General features: G+C 40.6%; 1 protein-coding gene across 1 annotated transcript in view; it reads left to right on the top strand.

The window, feature by feature from the left end:
* Positions 1-16,105, top strand: part of SPHKAP (SPHK1 interactor, AKAP domain containing) — a 63,226-nt gene extending 47,121 nt beyond the window's left edge. Inside the window, exons 7-13 of the mRNA XM_014308513.2 lie at positions 938-1,193; positions 1,464-5,196; positions 8,436-8,615; positions 10,490-10,576; positions 11,581-11,633; positions 11,718-11,902; positions 13,904-16,105. Of these exons, the coding sequence (XP_014163988.1) occupies positions 938-1,193; positions 1,464-5,196; positions 8,436-8,615; positions 10,490-10,576; positions 11,581-11,633; positions 11,718-11,902; positions 13,904-14,047 (4,638 nt within the window). The 3' untranslated portion in view covers positions 14,048-16,105. The remainder of the gene's footprint in view (positions 1-937; positions 1,194-1,463; positions 5,197-8,435; positions 8,616-10,489; positions 10,577-11,580; positions 11,634-11,717; positions 11,903-13,903) is intronic.
* Positions 16,106-19,042: the final 2,937 nt, after the last annotated feature.

Here is a 19,042-nt window from a genome sequence, read left to right as displayed (position 1 = left end):
TGGGGTCACTTCCTATGTTAGCTACTGTGCAAATGCCCAGGGGGTCCAGGGCGTCTTTTGCACAGCCTAAAACTTCTGCCTGAATCCAGTCCAAAGTTGGTGCCACCCAAGCTGGCTCTTTCCTGGGAGCCTGAGTTCAAAGCATTACAAGCTGCAGAAGCTTGGCTTTGGTTCAGGATGCATCCATACAACAAGCATGGTCCCATGCAGAGACATCGACTCAGCTCTGTTGTATAAATGTCCAACTGTTTTCATATCAGTAAAATGAGGATAACAAGAGTTCCTTCCTCTCAGTTTCTGTCCAGCATTCAACTTAATTGTACAGCTTCTCTAGAGAAGGCAGTTTTATATAAAGGCTGAGCACATTGTGCACTGGATCCCCCTTTCTAGTGGAAGGTTGTGTTGGCCTGAAATAATGGGGCTTTGGATAAAGAGGGAGAACAGCAAAGAAACAAAATAAAACACTATTTAAAAATGTTGGAACATCTAAAGGTGACCTGCCCTTCACAGTCTTATCAGCCAGTATTTACAGGGCTGTCTTCAAACAAGCATTGCAACAGAAGTGACCCTGAAAAGGAATTCATGTCCACAAACAATTCCCTCCAGAGAGGTAATAGAGGTAGTGTGAGGCCATTAATAACAGCATGTCAGATGGCTAACACCAAATAATTATCTGTCATTAAAACAACAAGTTGATTGAAAACAAACAATCCCCTGTGATACAGCTGGCTTCTCTACTAAAACACTTGTATAACAAAAGCTGTCAGTCCAAGGAATCTTATTTTGGCATACGTGTAACTGCACACTGTTACTAACATTGAAATGACAAATCGTATGGCATCTTTGCAACAGAACATTCCCGAGGTATTTATAGAGAGGGAAGCTTAAAATAAGTGTTATTTTTTAATTGAATAACTGAGATTCTTTTCCCCTCTAGTGTCCTTGGCTGGCAGATGTCTGCTTGGTTCAGTGTGCGAGGGGGGACAGGAGGAACAGCGCAAGCTGCATCATTTTTGAAATAAACAAGTTTCTGATTGGACTTGAGCTCGTTCAGGAGAGGCAGCTGCAGACAGAAACTCGTGTCCTAAAGCCTGAGGATGACACAAACTGCTCTGTGTCCTCAATAGAAGAAGATTTCCTCACGGCCTCCGAGCACCTCGAGGATGACAACGAGGCTGATGAATATAAAGCTGGTAAAAGCAGGGGGACTGAGCATAATTATGCTGTTGCTCAGACTGCAAAACAGCTATAGCAATGCTCACAGAAATTGCACTTGATGTTAATTCATGCATATGTAATTTAGAAAATGGACAGCCATTCATATTTAAGTTTTGTTCAAAGACAAGGTAGATGGCTGTGCAGTACTTTTACAGAGCAGTAATGGACTACAAAGTTGTACAGCTCTTTTCTTTTAGAAGTCACAAGTTACTCTCCAAAAACTAATTTTTTATTTTTCTCAACAGGTCATGAAAAATTAAATGTTTCAGAAGCATCTTCAGATGTCAAAAAAAATAAAGGAAAGGGATTTGAAAACATTCACTATAGAAAAGCCAGGTTGCCATTCATTCTTGAAGGGAACTGCATTAATAAAGATAATGCAGCTGCTCAAGTCTCTGAAACTGTGAATGTTGTGGCTGAAGATGGCATCTCACAACCTGAAGATAAGTCAGACCAGGAAATACTGTGGCAGAAGGAATTAGCTGAAAAAGGTACTTCATCATTTAGTACTACTAATTTGACTAGTGGGGTTGAAAACTCAGCACTTATGTTAGAAGATGTATCTGTAACCAAAATGGCTAAAGAGGAGCTGGAGCCTTGGGGTGACCCCACAACAAAACACAGCAGCAAGGCAGACGGGGAAGATTGTGCAGGGATCAGGAAAACTGATCTTCCCTCCCAGAATGAGCAGGCAACCACAGGCCAGTACGCCACAAATTTAGCAGAATCTGTTCTGCAGGATGCATTCATTAGACTGTCACAGTCTCGACCCAGTTTCAGTGAGGAGGCTGCAGTCAGCATCTCTGTAGGAAGCTCCTGTAAGTCAGAAGATGCATCTGCTTCCCGATCATGGAATGAACTCCCAAAGATTGTCATAGTGCAAAGTCCAGACAGCTCTGAGAATGTACCTGACTGGCCAGGGTCTGCCTTCCCCAGCCTGAGCCACTGGGCTGAGGCAGAAAGCTCTGCTGAAGTTTCAGATTACCTTGAGGAAGAACATTCAAATGGACATGACCAAAGTGCACTGGAAGTGGCTCTGGCTTGCGCAGCCACTGTCATTGGAACCATTTCCAGTCCCCAGGCTGCAGAAAAGTTCCGCCGGGAGCAGGAAGCCATAGACTCAAGAAGTGGAGTGGCTGCTGATGAAGAGGTGCACACAGCACCCTCACAGCTCCTTGACTGTGCTGGCACGGAATACTCCTTCCCATCTGCACTCTGTGGCATGACTCAAGTGGCAAGTGCTGTAGCCATCTGTGGCCTGGGGGAAACAAAGGAGGACAAGTACCCTGCAGCTTCCAGTGGACTTCTGTCTGCTGCTCAGGCCTCTGCAGCCATTACCCTGCATTGCAGCTTAGCTGTAGGAAGCAGCGTGGAGAAGCTGAATGAGAGCATTGCCGAGGCGCTTCTCAAAGAGGCATCCATAATTTTGACAAAACCCAACACATACAAAAATGTAGGGCATTTTATGGAATCCATGAACAGGAAAATTATTGAAACAGCAGCAAGACCACATATTCCACGTGCTGATGGAGTAATCCGGGATGAACTTGCACAAAACTTATCCAATATTATTCTACGACATTCTATGGAAGAGGTTAGGAAGAAGAGACAGCTACAAGCCCATTCAGAGGATGGCTCAAGTACACAAGACATTTTCACAGAGACTGCAAATGAGTTGCTTTTTAATATAATAAATTTCACTTGCAAGAAGATGAACAACATAAGGCAACTTGAAGAGTGTTCTCCTCTCTTTTCCGAAGGCACAAAATCAGAGAAAGTAACAAGAGCAGAAGGATGGCCAACACTGGTAACAGCATGTGAAACTTCTCACAGCCCCCTTGATCACTCTGCTGCTAAGCCATTTGGTACATCCTACAGCACCAGTACCAGCAAAGATCTTGAAAAGGTCACAAGCACTTGCAAGAGTGATATCAAGGATGTAAATAGCAATGAAGGTTCCACACTGAATTCAGAACCAAGTGGAGATACAGGGCATAACATACTTGGTGCAAAAACATCTCCCAAGAAGAGATACCTGAAAAGAACTGCGCGAGACTGTTACAAATCCCCAAATCAGAGTAACAACCATCATCAGAAGAAAGACTATAGATCATTTTCAGACAGAGAAAATACCCTTGCAAACAGTGAATGCAGGCACGGTGTTCAAGAACAGCTGTCTTCCAGTGCCACCATAAATACAGAAAACCAAGCCAAGATTAAATGTGATTCGGTGCTAAATAATGATGTTCAACTTAGCTTGTCTTTGTTAGGAAACCATGTGTTGCTTCCTTCTCAGCCTGTGCTACAGGTGAAGAATTCAAGGGACAAATATTGTATAACAGACTTTGCGGAAGAATTGGCAGAAACAGTTGTCTCTATGGCAACAGAAATAGCTGCCATTTGTCTAGAAAATTCAAATGGCAAGCAACCCTGGTTCTGTGCATGGAAGAGAGGCAATGAATATCTGGTGACCCAGAGTTTATCATGCAGAACCATGAAAAGGAAGAAGGAAACCCATACCAATGGTTCTGTAGTTCGGAAGCACAGGGCACCTCGGCTTAGTGAGATCAAAAGAAAAACAGATGAGCATCCTGAACTAAAGGAAAAATTGATGAATCGGGTAGTAGATGAATCTATAAACCTTGAGGACACACCAGATTCAGTCAATCTCTTCGCGAATGAAGTGGCTGCCAAGATCATGAACCTCACTGAACTCTCCATGGTTGACAGCATCTGGCAAGGTCCAAACCATCCCAGGAACAGACTGCACTGTGAAAGGTGGAGCCGAGCCAAGGCCTCGAGCTGTGAGAGCATACCAGAGGAGGACTCAGATTCCAAAGCCTCTTTCAATACCCTAGGCCTCATGAGCAGCTTTGGTCACTCTCTGAGCCAGACAAGTTCTGTCTCAAAGCAGTCTAGTTGTGAAAGCATTACAGATGAATTTTCAAGATTTATGGTGAACCAGATGGAAAATGAAGGAAGAGGTTTTGACTTATTACTGGATTATTACGCAGGAAAAAATGCAAACAATATCTTAACTTCTGCCTTGCAACAGGTAGCCAAGAAAAATGGCCATCTTAATGTAAGACCAAGTTGCCCATCCAAACAGTCCAGCACAGAAAGTATAACAGAAGAGTTTTATAGGTATATGCTAAGAGAAATCGAAAAGGAAAATAAAGACAATGCATCATGCTCTCGGAATTCAAAGGACTGGTGTGGCAGTTTGCTGGCACCCTCTCTGCGGTCACCCTTCTGCTTCAGGCAGTCGTCAATGCCCGACAGTCGATCCTCAGGCTCCAGGCTTACAGTGAACGTCCCAATTAAAGCAAATTCCTTGGATGGGTTCGCCCACCACCGCCAGGATTCCCTGAGTGTCCAGCCCGTCAGTACTGTGGCTTCTGCAGGGCTCTGCAAGTCTGACTCGTGCCTGTACCAGAGAGGCAAGACTGACCAGATCACAGACATGCTGATCCACGAGACCTGGGCCAGCTCCATCGAGTCGCTGATGCGCAAGAACAAAATCATCGCAGATGAGGCAGAGGCTACAGAGGCAGACCAGTTTTACAGTGATTCTCCACCACATGTGGAACAATATGCGAAAAGACTGGCTGCAAATATTGTTGAAAGTGGTAAAAGTTTAATTGTTGTCCAGCAGGATTCCTTTGATTATACGAGCCGAGAACACGTGCTGGAAAGCAAACATTCCCAAAGCACAACCCAGATACAGCCCAAACCCAAAATGGAGGAAGTAAATTTGGATGAGAAAAAAGAGCATGTGAAGAGCCCTGGAAGCCTCCCTGCAGGACAGCTCAGGGAAGTGCCTTTAATTCAGATAGAAACTGATCAACGAGATGAGCCAGATAAAGACTCAGAGTCCTTGACTTCATGTGGCCCATCTGGAAAGGGGCATCAAAGCAAAGAAAAGCCTCCAGAAGCTTTGGATGGGAAACACATGGTTTCCAGTTCCCCAGTAAGTAGGTAAGTGACAAAACAGCAAATCAGCACATTGCTTTGGTCTTTGGTTTATTTTCCCAGTAAAAGTTATTTTGATAAAGGAAGAAGATAAGAGTGGTACTTTTAAAGAAATAAGCAGGGTAAGTTTTGACTACAGGTTTCTTTTGGCATAAAATCACCCATTCATGTGTCACAGTGATACTTTCTGGAGAAAACTTATATTGACTATGACATTATGGTATTAAGATTTAAATCCAATACTGCACAGACAAATTCTCTCTCTACAGACATTTATGTCTCCCATAAGGCAGGAAAGATGGACCAAGTTTAAACTTTTATTTAGCGCAGGCTGGTATCTGAACTAAAAAATAGATAAATAAAAATCAGTGCTAGTGTATAACATGCAATAGGATTTGACCTGTAGTTCTCTGCTATGCTTGTTGCAAGTAATATTTTGTGTACCTGGAAACAAGACCAGACTTCTGAGAGCTTAAGGTTTAACTTTGTGTTTACAGCCTGGAGCTACAAGTAGTAAAAATTCTTTAGTGAAGGAAAAAGAAGAATGAAAGTTGCCCTCACCTCTTAGTTCAAAATTTCTCTGGTAGAATTTAGATGGGAAAAGAGCATTTTATTTTAATGTTGTTTCATGTAGTTTACATCACAGTTTACCACCCTCTCCTTACAGCTGTACTCCTTTTGTAAGGAAATCTGCAGCTTACTTTTGTTAAGGTAAAGTGTGAGCCAGCATGAGAGTGCAGTGCAAATGCAGGATATTGCTGTGGGTGCTCTGAGGTGAAGGAAATGCTCTCTCTCAGGGTGTTGTCTCTTTATCACAGTACTTCATTGTATCTGTTACTTTAGTGGGCTCTAAACTGCCCACTGGAGCGCTGCAGCATCTCATTATGTCAGAGTAGCAGAAAAAGTGCAGGTGCTGGTGTTAGAAACCATTTTGTAGCTCATTTTATTCTAGGCAGTGCTGTGTTTCAGCATTTGACAAAGCTCTGCTTGAAGTGAGCAAGTAGATAGATTGTAAGCACTTCCCTGTGTATGGCAGCAATTAGGTGGATAATTACCATGGTGTCACTAGTCTTTCATACTGACTCTCCTGCACTAACCTTCCTCCTCCTTAAAATGCAACCTGCTTTTAGTAAGATAAATTTAGAAATCCACCTATTTGGAATCTTGACTGCTTGAAAATGAAGTTATTTTTGCAGTTTACGAGCCCTTTCATCTTTTCCTCTGCCTTTGAAGCAGAGTTCTCAACATGGCTATGACATGGTTAAAGCAATAGGATTGGTAGGGTAGAATTGCTAAGCAGAGGCTACATCTGCCTGAGCAGCTTGGCTCAGCAATGCTCTGCAGTTCTGGTTCAGCTTGCCTCCATTTCTGTCCATTGGCCTCATTTGCAGCATGAAATGCAGAGTTTTTCCAAAGCAATCTCAAATAGAAGCTGCCCAAGTGCTGTCCAGATGTGCTCCTATCCTTGCTGGGAAGGAAAAGCTTCCAGTGGTTCTTTACACAGATCTGAACCATTTGTGGCATGGCTGTCTGGACTAAGTCTAGGCTGAAGTGAAAACCTAAAAATAAATATAATGTAGCTATAAAAGCATCAGTAGAAATTGCTCTGATGCACTCCTACTGCATGAAATTACTTGCTAGTTCAGATACAGGCACATAGGACTCCAGGCAAAATATCAAGCATAGAGTAAATTAGGGGGAAAAAAAGCCATGAAGACCTTCAGCAACGAAAAAAAGCTGTTTCTTGTATGTAGGCAGTGCAATAGAGCCACAGTTACACAGAAACTGTTCCAAGTGACTGTTCACAAGTGGGGAACTGTCAGTGCAAAGCATCACTGGTGTGAGATGTAATTGCATAATGAATCAAAATCCAAAATGCCAAGAAAACATCACCCACACAAATCTCTTGTGTTTTGAGCCAGGTATCAGGAGCTGCCTGTCCTGTGCTAAGAAGCTGAGTAACACCCCTGCCCTGTGGCCTGGCTGCTCAGAAAGGGCAGGGGCAGAGGCCTGGGCACAAGGCTCGGGGTGGCGGGCACAGGGGTTTGGCAGAGCTGACTGCCAGGGGAGCAGAGCCCCAGGCAAGCAAATCCCATTCTCCCTGCACAGGCTGCATCTCTCTGTCATCCAGCATTAATGCAGCAACCTCTGAGACTGAGAGCTGGCAAAAAGAGATACCACAATGATATTGTCTCAGTGTATGCCTAATCAAGGTGATTACTGAGGAGCAGTAGATTTCTGGTATGATCTCCTGCTTTACCTGAAGGCAGATGCCTTAACCACAACTACAGGTAAAGGTCTGAAGGCAAGAGCTTCTCTAGAGAGATCCTGCAGAGGGTTATCAGTACAGAACATAACATAACCTTGCTTTCATCCCTAAATTGCAAATGCTGACTATCCAGTGAATATAATAAAACTACAGTTTCGCTTTACTTGTTATTCTGGCACTACAGTGATATAATTATTGGAGGGATTTATTATTTTTCTTTGTAGCTCTAAAAATTGAGCAAAAATAGAGTTTCTTTTTTTGTTTCTGTGTCTGTTGGGAGCATGTGTACATATATATTGCATACACACATGTGTGACATATGTCAAGTGTGCAGAATTAAAGCCTTTTTCCCTTTACCCTGCACTTTCTAAACTCAGTCTGGGCTCCATCTTCAATCTGATTTCTGACTGTTGCAATATTTTGTCCTTCCCAACCTGAGGAGTGAAGATCCTAAGGACATGGCAGACTCAGAGTCATTACTGATTCACAATACCTTCCTACTTTCACTTCTTTCAGATCTACAATTTTAATAAAGTAGAAAACCCTGTCAAGAACTTTATTCACCCGTTGCATGACAGGGATTTAGCAGCAATATATATTTCCAAGAAATCCTGTCATTCTGCAGTAACATATACCACATATTTCAACCACTGATTGACTGAAGTGCATTAAGCAATAAACCTTTACAGTGATCAGGTTTTTTATACATGCTAAATCTTTCTGTAGAAGCTATGCATACTTAAATCTAGGGTTTGTGTTTATTTATAGCAGTCATAAGAAAGTCCTTTTTTAAGAGCATCTCAGGCCAGATATTCTGCTGGACTCTATGTATAAATTATAAGCTTGCCCAATCTTTTGCATGTCTATAATTCTGCAGCTTCGTTGACTTTAATGAGCAGCATTGCCTGCAGATTGGTGGCACCAGTTGGTTTGCCTGTATTACAGTATCAATGTGCCTTCCCTATCACCCTGCCAGCAGCAGTCCTCAGAGCAGATCGGATGCTGAAATCATAGGAGAGACCAAAACAGCTGAAGAATTTCCAGCCCATCTCAGCAGCAGTGAAGAGAGCACTGGCAGCTGGTCCCAGCTGGCCAACGATGAGGACAACCCTGATGACACCAGCAGCTACCTGCAGCTCAGCGAGCGCTCCCTGAGGTACCCACGTTGTCCCTTCCCCCTGCACTCCGTGCTCTGCCCACCAAGCCTACCCTGCATCAGCAGTGAGAGGCAACAGCTCGAGGTTTACTCAGAATACTGTAAAGAATGTCTAATGGCAGACTTTCTCTCTTTATTTTTTAATAAGAGAAAAAAATTTCCCATGTTCTGATTCTCAGCCAGGTCTTCTTGCTATTGGTGAGTAGCTCAATTCAGACAAAGAAAAAACCTCCTGGCATCACTAAAGTGTCTCAGACCTACAGCAAAAAGGCCATTGGACAAGTTAATTGCTATAGTTTTTCTTTTAATTTATTTGCTGTTGTTTGCCTAATGTTTATTTTGGCACCTCTTTAGCCAAGATTGACAAGACTGCCATTCCCAGCAGAAATCTATGCACTGAGAACAAAAATTGAGCCCTGATCTGATTAGACTGGCACAGGGGTGCAAATTAATAGAGGATGATTAACTTTTCCCTGAGTAGACATAAATTCAAGAGCTCCTACTACTATGACCTGATTTTGTTCCAATTCAACTCAGGACAAACATTTGAAAATGTTATTTAGTCCTTGGAGTTTATATAGAGCGGTGGTAGTTTGACTTCAGCCCTTTCATAGCATCAAATTGAGTAAGGTTTTTCCTTAACATGCTCTTAGACTATGTGGTAAAATATTATCAAGTAATTACATCTTTCTCTTAAGTATTAAGATGACAAGGAGGGAAGACATTATGGTAATGAAGCAGGGAAAAGAAAGTCTATGTCAGAGAGCACTGGTGGCTGGCTGAAATTACTGAACAAAACATGGCTGTCAGTGCAGCTGAACATTCATCCTGTTATTACAGTATCAACCTTTAACAAAGTCCTTGGTCTGAGAGAGCTGAAGTATTGTGCCTTTCAGCTCTGCACTGGAACAGAAATTGCTACAGCAAGTCTGAATGCATGGCATGCTGACAATGTCTCACATTGTCTCAACACACTGATTGGGAAAGGAACTGTCTAATCAATCCCTCTAATGTAAGGGAAATACTATTAGTTGGTTTTTCAGTAAAAATTAAGTGGTTCATCATGACTTGCCACACAGAATTTGTTCATGGTAATTGACTTGCAGCCAGCAAATTCACAACCTGTCCATGAGACTATCACAGTATCTGCATAAACATTCACTGTCACATTTATAATGATGTTATAAAGTGAACTGGTGATATTTTTTCCAAATATCCTCAAGTGTGCTACTTCATCCTTGTGAAGAAGCCAAAGAGAATACTTCTGTGTATTTATGGTCCCAATGAGCAATTGGCTTTGATTAAAATCTCAGTCTTTCAGAGTAGTCAGAAAAATGAGGGGCCATCCCGGTACCTGTGGGTTCCATCAGACCCCAAATAGTATTTGGGGTATGATGTAGTACACTGAAACTGCTGCTGGTTACCAGCGTGGACTCACCCTACAGGTAAGTGTGTGATGGGCAGCCAGTGCCTTGCTCCTGAACTCCCCATGTTCAGAGGGAGCTGGATCTTTGCAGGTTTCTTGCAGGACATCTCTGTACCTGCTAATCCTTCTTTTCAAGGACTCAGGTAGACTCAGTTTTTGTTTGAGGCCAAGTGTTCATTGCATAAGCCATTCACAAGAAGACAGTCCACTTTTTTTCCCTGCAATTTACAGCATCACTTGATGCACCTGATAGAACTATTTTAATAAAAGCCTCGTTACTTTAAGCAGCCTAATGTGCTTTATTCAGGGAACCACTTGCTGAGCACAATCGATTTTATGGAACAGAGCTCCTCCCCACTTTGCTTTGTACAGAAATAAATTTTTAGAAGATGTATGGAGACATGTTCAGTACAGCTTGGCACTAATGCTTAAACTTTTGCTTTGTCAGCAATGGCAACAGCAGTACAACTAGCAGTCTTGGCATTATGGACCTGGAAATTTATCAGGAGAACGTGCCATCTTCTCCTATGATTAAGTAAGTAGTCACTGAAGTGAGACTTGATGTTTAGTCCAATTTTAACTGCAAATCATTTACGCCACTGAAACTGTGCCAAGCCCTGCTTTGCACCTGCTGCTGTGCCTGCCCATGGCTTCAGAAAATAGCACATGCAGGTGTCTGTGCAGAGTGAGGGCACCAGACAGTGAAAAATCACAGGAAAAACCAGTCAGGTGGATCTCTTGAGAACACAGATCCATCAACCACCCTAAAAGACAGTTCTCTGTGGTATCACTTTTCTGTCATCAAACCTTCTTCTCTGAATAACTTCAGATATTATCAAAACTCTAGTGTAATACCAAAGAAAGTCAAGCAAATAAGGATCAGTTAAAAACATTTTTTTAAAAAACCCAATAGCATTCTTTCCAATAATAATAACAATAAAAATTTGGCCCACAGTAATTTTACCTGTTGTTTCTCGGAATGTTTCTACTGAACATGCAGTTCAGTTATCAAGAGATGTGTGAGTACATCCTGCCTAAAGATCCTGGTACAACCTGCCAGCTGGTGAATGTTATTATGCAGCCAGGGCACACCCACTGCACAAACCTACAGACCGGACATCACATACTGAACATGGGAACTTCTGAAGTCAGTGACATCAGAAAACTGTCACAGTAAAATACAGACATTGGAAATTCAGCATTTCCACCCAGGTTATGAGACTTGCTGTGTCTTACCATAATGTCATTTGCTTGTCATTTTGTGAACTGTAAAGATGCACAGATCCTGGTGAAATGTAACATATGACATAACTAACACAAGTACTTCATCCTGCTACAGAAAAATGCTGCAATTCAGTTTTTCCTGATTCACAGATTAAATAATGAAATATATTCAGCATTTTATTGTTTCATCCTATGTAACCTTTTTCTTGCAGTTTTCTAGGTCTTGCATTGAGGGAGAAGTTTATTCATCATGAAGCAATGTTTTAGACTGTTCCTAAGTATGACTAATAAGCTTTGTTGTTGTTTATTTCTAAGTGAATTAGTAGAAGAAAAGGTTTTCCTTAAAGAACAGACAGAAAACACTGAGGGTAAGTTGAACTATATCAATTAAAACATACAGTTTGAAGATAACAGAAGCAATTGCACAGTAACTAGTGGGATTATTTTTTCAGAAAGTACTTCTGAGCTTTCAGTGGGAACAGCCAACTGTCAAAAGGACCTCCTGGTGATAAACTTTGATCTGGAGCCAGAGTGCCCTGACGTGGAGCTGCGAGCCACCCTGCAGTGGATTGCTGCTTCTGAACTTGGAATTCCAACTATCTATTTTAAGAAATCTCAGGAAAACAGAATTGAAAAGGTAATCTTTACAGAATTGGGCATATTGTTAATGTCTACATAACTGTAACAGTTATGATTTATTGAAGTTATTGAGCTTAAAAGCAGATGCAAAATCATAATTACAGCAAGATGGCAACACTACTGTTTATGAGAGAAAGGAATGAGAGGACAGGTGTGTCAGAACTTTAAGGATGTGAAATATGTAGCAGATTGCCTATGGCATTAGAACATGTCACCATGATACTTTGATGAATCTGTTCACCTTTTCATATCAATGATACATTAGATACTAATGCCCAATGCAGAATTAACAGAGTCCTTTATGTGGCTGCATTTGAAAGGCTGCACGTGGCTTACATGGAGTTTAAGTGCAAAGGTTTAAAAAAATAAAAATAAAAACCATTTTTGTGTAGACATCACATGTACCAATGTTTGCCTACTTGGCTCTACTAATGTGAGACATTGTTGGGACTTAAGATTTTCAGTCCTTATGCTGGTTCTGCCTTGCCTGTAACACCAACTACAGCAGCCTCAGGTTAGTCTGGACTCGTGCCTGGCTGTTCATAAACTGCTCAGCTGAGGGTACAGCTTTAGAGAGCAGAAGGCTCTTCCCAGAGAGAGTGGAGAGACAGATGACTGAGAAACTTCCTGAGGTGTTGCCCAAACCAGAGCCAGGAGCAACACTGAAGTCCAAAATAGCCACAAGAAGTACAAATTCTTTCTATTTCTGAATGATCAGCTGGGGCTCCTTTGTAGACCCCACCAAATACCAACCACAGCAATTCAGGAAAGACCAAAAAAAGAGACCCATTTCCAAGATCAGCGAAAGCTTAAGCTTTAAGACTTAAAAACATGTTAGTATTTAAGTCAATTAATGAAAAAAGTATTACAAATCAGTATTTTGGTCTCTTATGGGAAGATCATTTTGAGTAGCAGAGATATTGTTTGATTTCTTGAGTACATGCATTTGGGAATCATAAACATAATTTAAAATGCATTCAACAGCAACAGTCCAAATTGCATCTAATTAAAGAAACAGCTGTCAGCTTTACCCATGTGCTTTGGCAAACAGTTAATTCAATTGCAAAAATACACTAGAGAATAATGAAGCACATGCTGCCTACAACAGCATTCTTGGAAATCACGTGCCTATTAAATATCATTAAAATACATATTAAAAGTTTAGGCTGCAGTATGTAAATAGCAAACAGCTACACTAACTAGAGACACAATCTTTTCTTTTGTGCTCTAAAACTAAAAACAGAAGGAGCAAACTAATTATTGTGAAATTCAAAGAATTGAAAAGTTTTGATTTTCATTTATGTGCTTCAGAAGAAAAAGGGACCAGATGGATGACCCTGTGAAGCCCATTATTAAGTACCAAGTGGACAAAACTCAGGATTTTTTTTTACAGCTGCTTAAGAACATATGTTTAACCTCTGGTTTCTCAGGAAATTTTAAAAAAAGTCAAATACAGATCCCGTCTATGTTTAAAACACACCTGTGATAAATGTAAAAACAAAATTTTACACAGAGTTCCCTCTCACCAGTACTATTTGAATATTTAAAATACTATGGCATGTATATATGGAAGTACAGAAAATTGAACAAAGTAAAATATAGCTAGTGGTAATGCAAAAATATTTTTTCAAGATGGATAATCTCACTTCCATTATTTTGACAATGAGTTGTTGATAACATGGCAAATAGCAATCCTTTATCAAACTGACTTTTTCTGTTTTTACTTTCATTGCAATAAATAAATAATTGACAGAAGCAGTTAATTTAGAAAATGTCATGAGAGCCAATCAGTCTTTGGGGAGCTATGGAACTAGAGAAATTAAGTTTTTATAAATAGCAAGAACTTTGATGTTGCGGTGCACTGAATGGTGTCCACTCCCTCATGCAGCTGTGCATTTATAAAGGGTGGGCTAGCAGAGTTTGTGTCTATGCATTCCATAAAACCTTAGAAAATGTTCACCAAATCCCAAGTGTATTTCATGGTGTTGTTTTTATTTAGTTTCTAGATGTGGTGCAGCTGGTGCAGAGGAAGTGCTGGAAGGTGGGGGATATCTTCCAAGCCGTGGTGCAGTACTGCAAGCTCAGCGAGGAGGGCAGAGAGAGCACACCCAGCCTGTTTGACTGGCTGCTTGAGCTGGGCTAACAAAGCTCCTGGTTCAGCTCTTCTGGTTTATTCCAGTTTAAATAAGCAGTGGTTTGTGTAATGCTCTGATTTCTGAACATCACTGAATAAAATGTGCAAAATGTACAAACTCCACAAGAACAGCACAAGTCCGTGCCACAACTGCCCCAGGAGCAAGGTGGATCTGAATTTATTGTGTCTTTCTGTGCCATGAGGGACTCTTGACATGTTGTGCTGTAGGATGCACTGTACTATGAGGGGATGGATTTTTAGCCTCCTGAATTAATTAACTACACAGTAAAGGCTTAATTATCTAATATATTCAATTTTCATCAAATTAATTAAATCAGTCAGGTAAAATGGGATTTTACCATTCAGTTTTAAAACAGCCTACCATTCAGTTTTAAAACAACACTGATATTTGTACAGTTTAACTGTTAGAAGCTGAGTGTGTTTCAGAATGCCTGGAGGCACCCTTGTCCCTAGATAATATTTATGGGTTTTTGAAATCCCCATAATCTGCTAAGGGGTAAAAGCTTTTGAACACTTAACACCTTTGCAGTTAGACAACACAATAAAAAGCTGCTGAAAACACATTTTAGTTTCTTCCCATGTGTTTCTCTTCCATAGCTATTCCTGACTCCTGCAACCTTCCCAAAGAAATAAAATCCAGTCTCCTAGTTACTATCCTTAAAAGACTGATTGCTTTTCCCTGGGAAGCAGTGCAGTTCAGTATAGCCACACCTGCTAGATTCCTGCACATAGCTCTGTGAGCCAGGGCAGCAGTTCTCAAGCCCTGTCCTGCCCCAGCCCTGCGACCTTGGGCGAGTCATTTCACCTCTGTGCCTCAGTGTCCCTGCCTGGCAAAAGGGAATCATGATAGTACAGCTGTTACCTAAAGTGCTTCTGTTGAAAGCACTATGTAACATTTTACATATCAATTAAAAGCAGTGAAAAAAATAACTATTTTAATTTAGTGTAATTGAATAAATTGTTCATGAGGTGAAGAAATGCATATCTTAAAAGAGCACCATCTTGTCCTAAAAATCTCAAGGTTAATTTTTGTAACTTAGAAAAAAGCAAAATTTTTGTTAAAATTTCAGCAGACATATGTGTTCATTTTGAAGATAACTGTTTGGACTATGTGTGAGAGTTCACATTCCTATAATATTTCTATAATTGTTTGATAAGATATACTCTGCCATTGTCCTGTTGAGATGATCTGTTGATATCATGCACTTAGTAATACATTCTCTCAACTCTGCCAAAGAGACTGGGTGTGAATTTAAACATAAACATGACTTACAACATCACAGCTCTTTTGCAATTTGTTTTTTTGAAAATACTTTTCATCTCTCCTACTCAAATCATGGAATAGAATACCTGCCTGCTTTTCCCAAAAAAAATATTTAAGAGGTTTTATTTTCCATATAACAGTATATGCTTCTGTAATATTTCTTGAAAAAAAACCCTATCCTTTTGCACTAAATATTTTTGAAAATTTTGAAGTAGTTTTAAATAATTTATGAAAAAGAGCCATATTCTCAGTTTTATCTTTAAAACCATTACAAAACTTGCATGATTGCATCACGCATTTGTTACAAAATACAAATTGTTAATGAACAAAATCTAATGAGGAACATTAAATAACATGAGTAATTCTCAATCTACTCTGCAGTATAAACAGAACAGGAGAGGTCGCTTTACGGTCAAAATAAAAGTGAATTTATTGCAAACACGGAACATAACTGGAGTCACTGGGCCAGCCCCTGAGAACTGCTGAGCATCTGTAACTCCCACTAGCATGAGTGGCAACTCTGAATGCTCAGCATTTCTGAGGCTGAGAGCTAATGAAAAGCACCAAGAATTATAAAGTGCTTTGTTTGAGTTAATAAATGGGAAAGTGTATTTATTTTTAAACCAAATACAGTTAGTTGTCAGTATACAATTTTTTGTTGTGATAGAATAAATGTTTACAAAGCACAAATATGACAGAGTTGTAACAGTGTGATGCAGTTTCTCTGTACAGTAGTTCTTAATGTTGCAATTTATTCAGAAATAAATTTATGTTATAATGTGTGTCCTCTTTGCCTTCCTAAAATGTTCACAAATGAGCTATGGATTTTTTTGACTTATTAAATATTTGCCTGCCATCCCTGGAGCTTCTCAAACTCGGCTTCTCAGTGACAAATCTGATCCGTGGCTCTGACCAAAACAAGACAGAGCAAGGTCCAGGTCTTACCTCAGTGACAGAGCTACTTGGGTTCCACAAGTCATTCAAAAGATAAAAGGCTAAACATAACATTCTTAGTATCTCAAGAAAGATAAATGATACCCTGACTGCCCAGCATAATTCCCAATGTGCAAGCCTCTATCAGTGCTCACTCTGGCTGCTTTCAGTACCTGCACAAGTCAGCAGGAGGGTGGGGAGACAGAAGTTCAGGACTTTCCTCTCCTTGTGTAAGTTCACAGGGACATTCACTGCAATATTGTCTAGTTACCACAGGTATTTCTACTGCTACACATAAAAGGAAAGCATCACTTCACTGAAAGCACTTGTCCATTCTTCTTTTATTTTCAGCTTTTTAAAAATGGGTATTAAATACACCCAAATGAGAACAACATACAGCCTTAGGTAAAAATCTCCCTCTGCATGAGCATGATGCATGTTTTTAACATTGGGGGTGGTTGCTCAGTACCTTTGTTTCTAAAAACTAGAATACAACAAATTAAAATCATATGAGCCAGATTCAAAGCAAACAAAAAGAGATGAGAAGTTACCAAATGAGAGGATGCAAGGAACTGTACGCAGGTTCGAGTGGGAGCTGGAGCAGTTCTTGCAGGAGATGTCTCAGGGATGCCCTGGCCATCAGAGGCCCCATAGGAGCAGCAGCCATGGCTGCAGTGCTCCCCTTCCTGGAGGTGGCTTCAGGGGAAGGTGCATTGCCACCTCAGGCTTGATTCTACCACCCACATAATGAAGAGCAACATTTGGCCTGTAGATCTGCTACTCCTCAAAAAGCAATTCTACTGTATTTGAATTAGATATTTAAAAACTTCATTTTTTATGTTTTTGTGTTTAGGGTTCTTTTAATGTTCAGGTTACTAGAAGCTGAAAAACTATAATCTACCTCAATTTTGTTCATACCTCTGAAGATTTTCATTGTCTTCAAGTAAATTAACCATTTATAGTCTGTGATAAAAATAGTCACCTGCTAAATTCAGTAGATAACTTTTCTGAAGAGGCCAGTTTGACACTTGCTCTTGCTCTGTTTCATGCAGAGCTGCATGACAGACAAGCACAGGAATGCCACTGTGAATCCTGAAGTCTACTTTTCAAAATGACAGAGGGGAAAAGCCCACCAGTCCATTGAAATAAGGAATCCACATGACCTACTTTAATAAAACAAATTGCAGCCCAGAAGGAAAGCACATCGATACTAGCCAATTTAAGAATCTGAGTCAGAGCCATTCCTAAGCCTTTGCCACGTATAGGCAAACCTATAACACCAGTATTTCAGTTTTCCCAACCCACTCTGAACCCAGTCATCACAAGGAACAGGCCCTCAGAAGGCAACTTGCAGCTGTGCAGCATTTAGCAGGACAGACAGCACTATTAGACAGCTGGACTATCAAAGTAATTGAAACAATTTGCAGTGAAGACAGGGCTGGGTAATGGGTACTGCATCCCCCTCCCAGCTTCAGCTGAGAATTAGACAGTAAAGAGCAGCAAACTGGAAAATAGAAGCCAGATATATTTCCACATCCTTTTACTAACTACCCAGGAAATGTGCGTGATCCCACTGAAGGAGACAAAAAAAAAAAGAAATTCACACAAAATGCCACTTTGAAAACATGAGTGGGTGTGAGTATTACTGTCATCACCTATTCAGAAAGAATTGGAATCTCACACGTCACAAGTTCAAGAACACATCATGTGCTTACATGGAAATCCCCATCCTTGTGACGGGTATGTTCTGTCCTAGAGCAGTTACATGACACAAACTTCTTTCCCAGAAAAACAGAATTGCATATTCACAGAGGTTCATCCTGAAAAGATTTCAAAGGTCTAAAGGACAGAAAGAATGCAGCAAATATGATTTCTACAGTGACAAACCTAAGCACTTCAAGGCTCTCCTGAGGTAATCCTTTTCAATGAGGTCACAGGGAGCCAAGTTTGTCAGCATTTCAGGGTAATGTTGAAAGTTACATCTCCGACCACACAGTGATTAAAGTAGCACTTGGATAGTATAAGGTATGCAGGATAAAAAGGTGCCAGGTAATAGAGCTTGAACATACACATTCACCATTTTGGCTGAGGGACTAAAGTGGAATCAGAGAAAGGGATAAAGCTGCTGCCAGACCCACAGAATGGTTCCAGCAAGTTGCATTTATGCAATGCATTCCTAATGCCTATATCTATCATTTACAAAATCCACATATGAGTAAACCAAGGTGCAGAGAACCTAACATCAAAGCATTCACAGAGAGTATCCAGAGTACAACTGAAGCTCTTACGAGATACCAAGCCAGCACCCTTTCCAGCAGTGCTGTGAATCACACCAGACGGGAAAATATTTCACATATGAGCAGGAAACTTAGATAATTCAGCCTGAAAAGCAGTTCTACACACTCAAGAATCAAGAAAGAATAAGAAATAGAACCCAGATAGCCTGCCAGTCTAATGCTTACTGTATTAAACCTCGACTCATAATTTCTAGCAAAAATGGGACAAGAGCTAGAAGTCAAAGCTATTACAGACATCTGATTCACTAGCATAGTACAAGGAAAAAAATCATGAAGGAAGACACAACAGGAAGAAAACCAAACTAAAAGATTAAGAGGGGGTGGGGGGAGAATTTAGTTTCCAATCACAGTCCAAATAATATTTTCTACTTCGTGATAGTTCAAAGCAAGTAAAATTTCAGTTTTTAACTATGTAGCAGTCATTGCATACATCTCACCACAGTAATTTTCCTCCAATTTTGTCAGCTGGAATTCTCCCAGGACACAGGT

The sequence above is a fragment of the Geospiza fortis genome, unplaced genomic scaffold (genome assembly GCF_000277835.1).
Source record: "Geospiza fortis unplaced genomic scaffold, GeoFor_1.0 scaffold318, whole genome shotgun sequence".
Lineage (NCBI taxonomy): Eukaryota > Metazoa > Chordata > Aves > Passeriformes > Thraupidae > Geospiza > Geospiza fortis.
The sequence above is the reverse complement of the archived record's forward strand: the minus strand, read 5'-3'. Positions and strand labels throughout refer to the sequence as shown.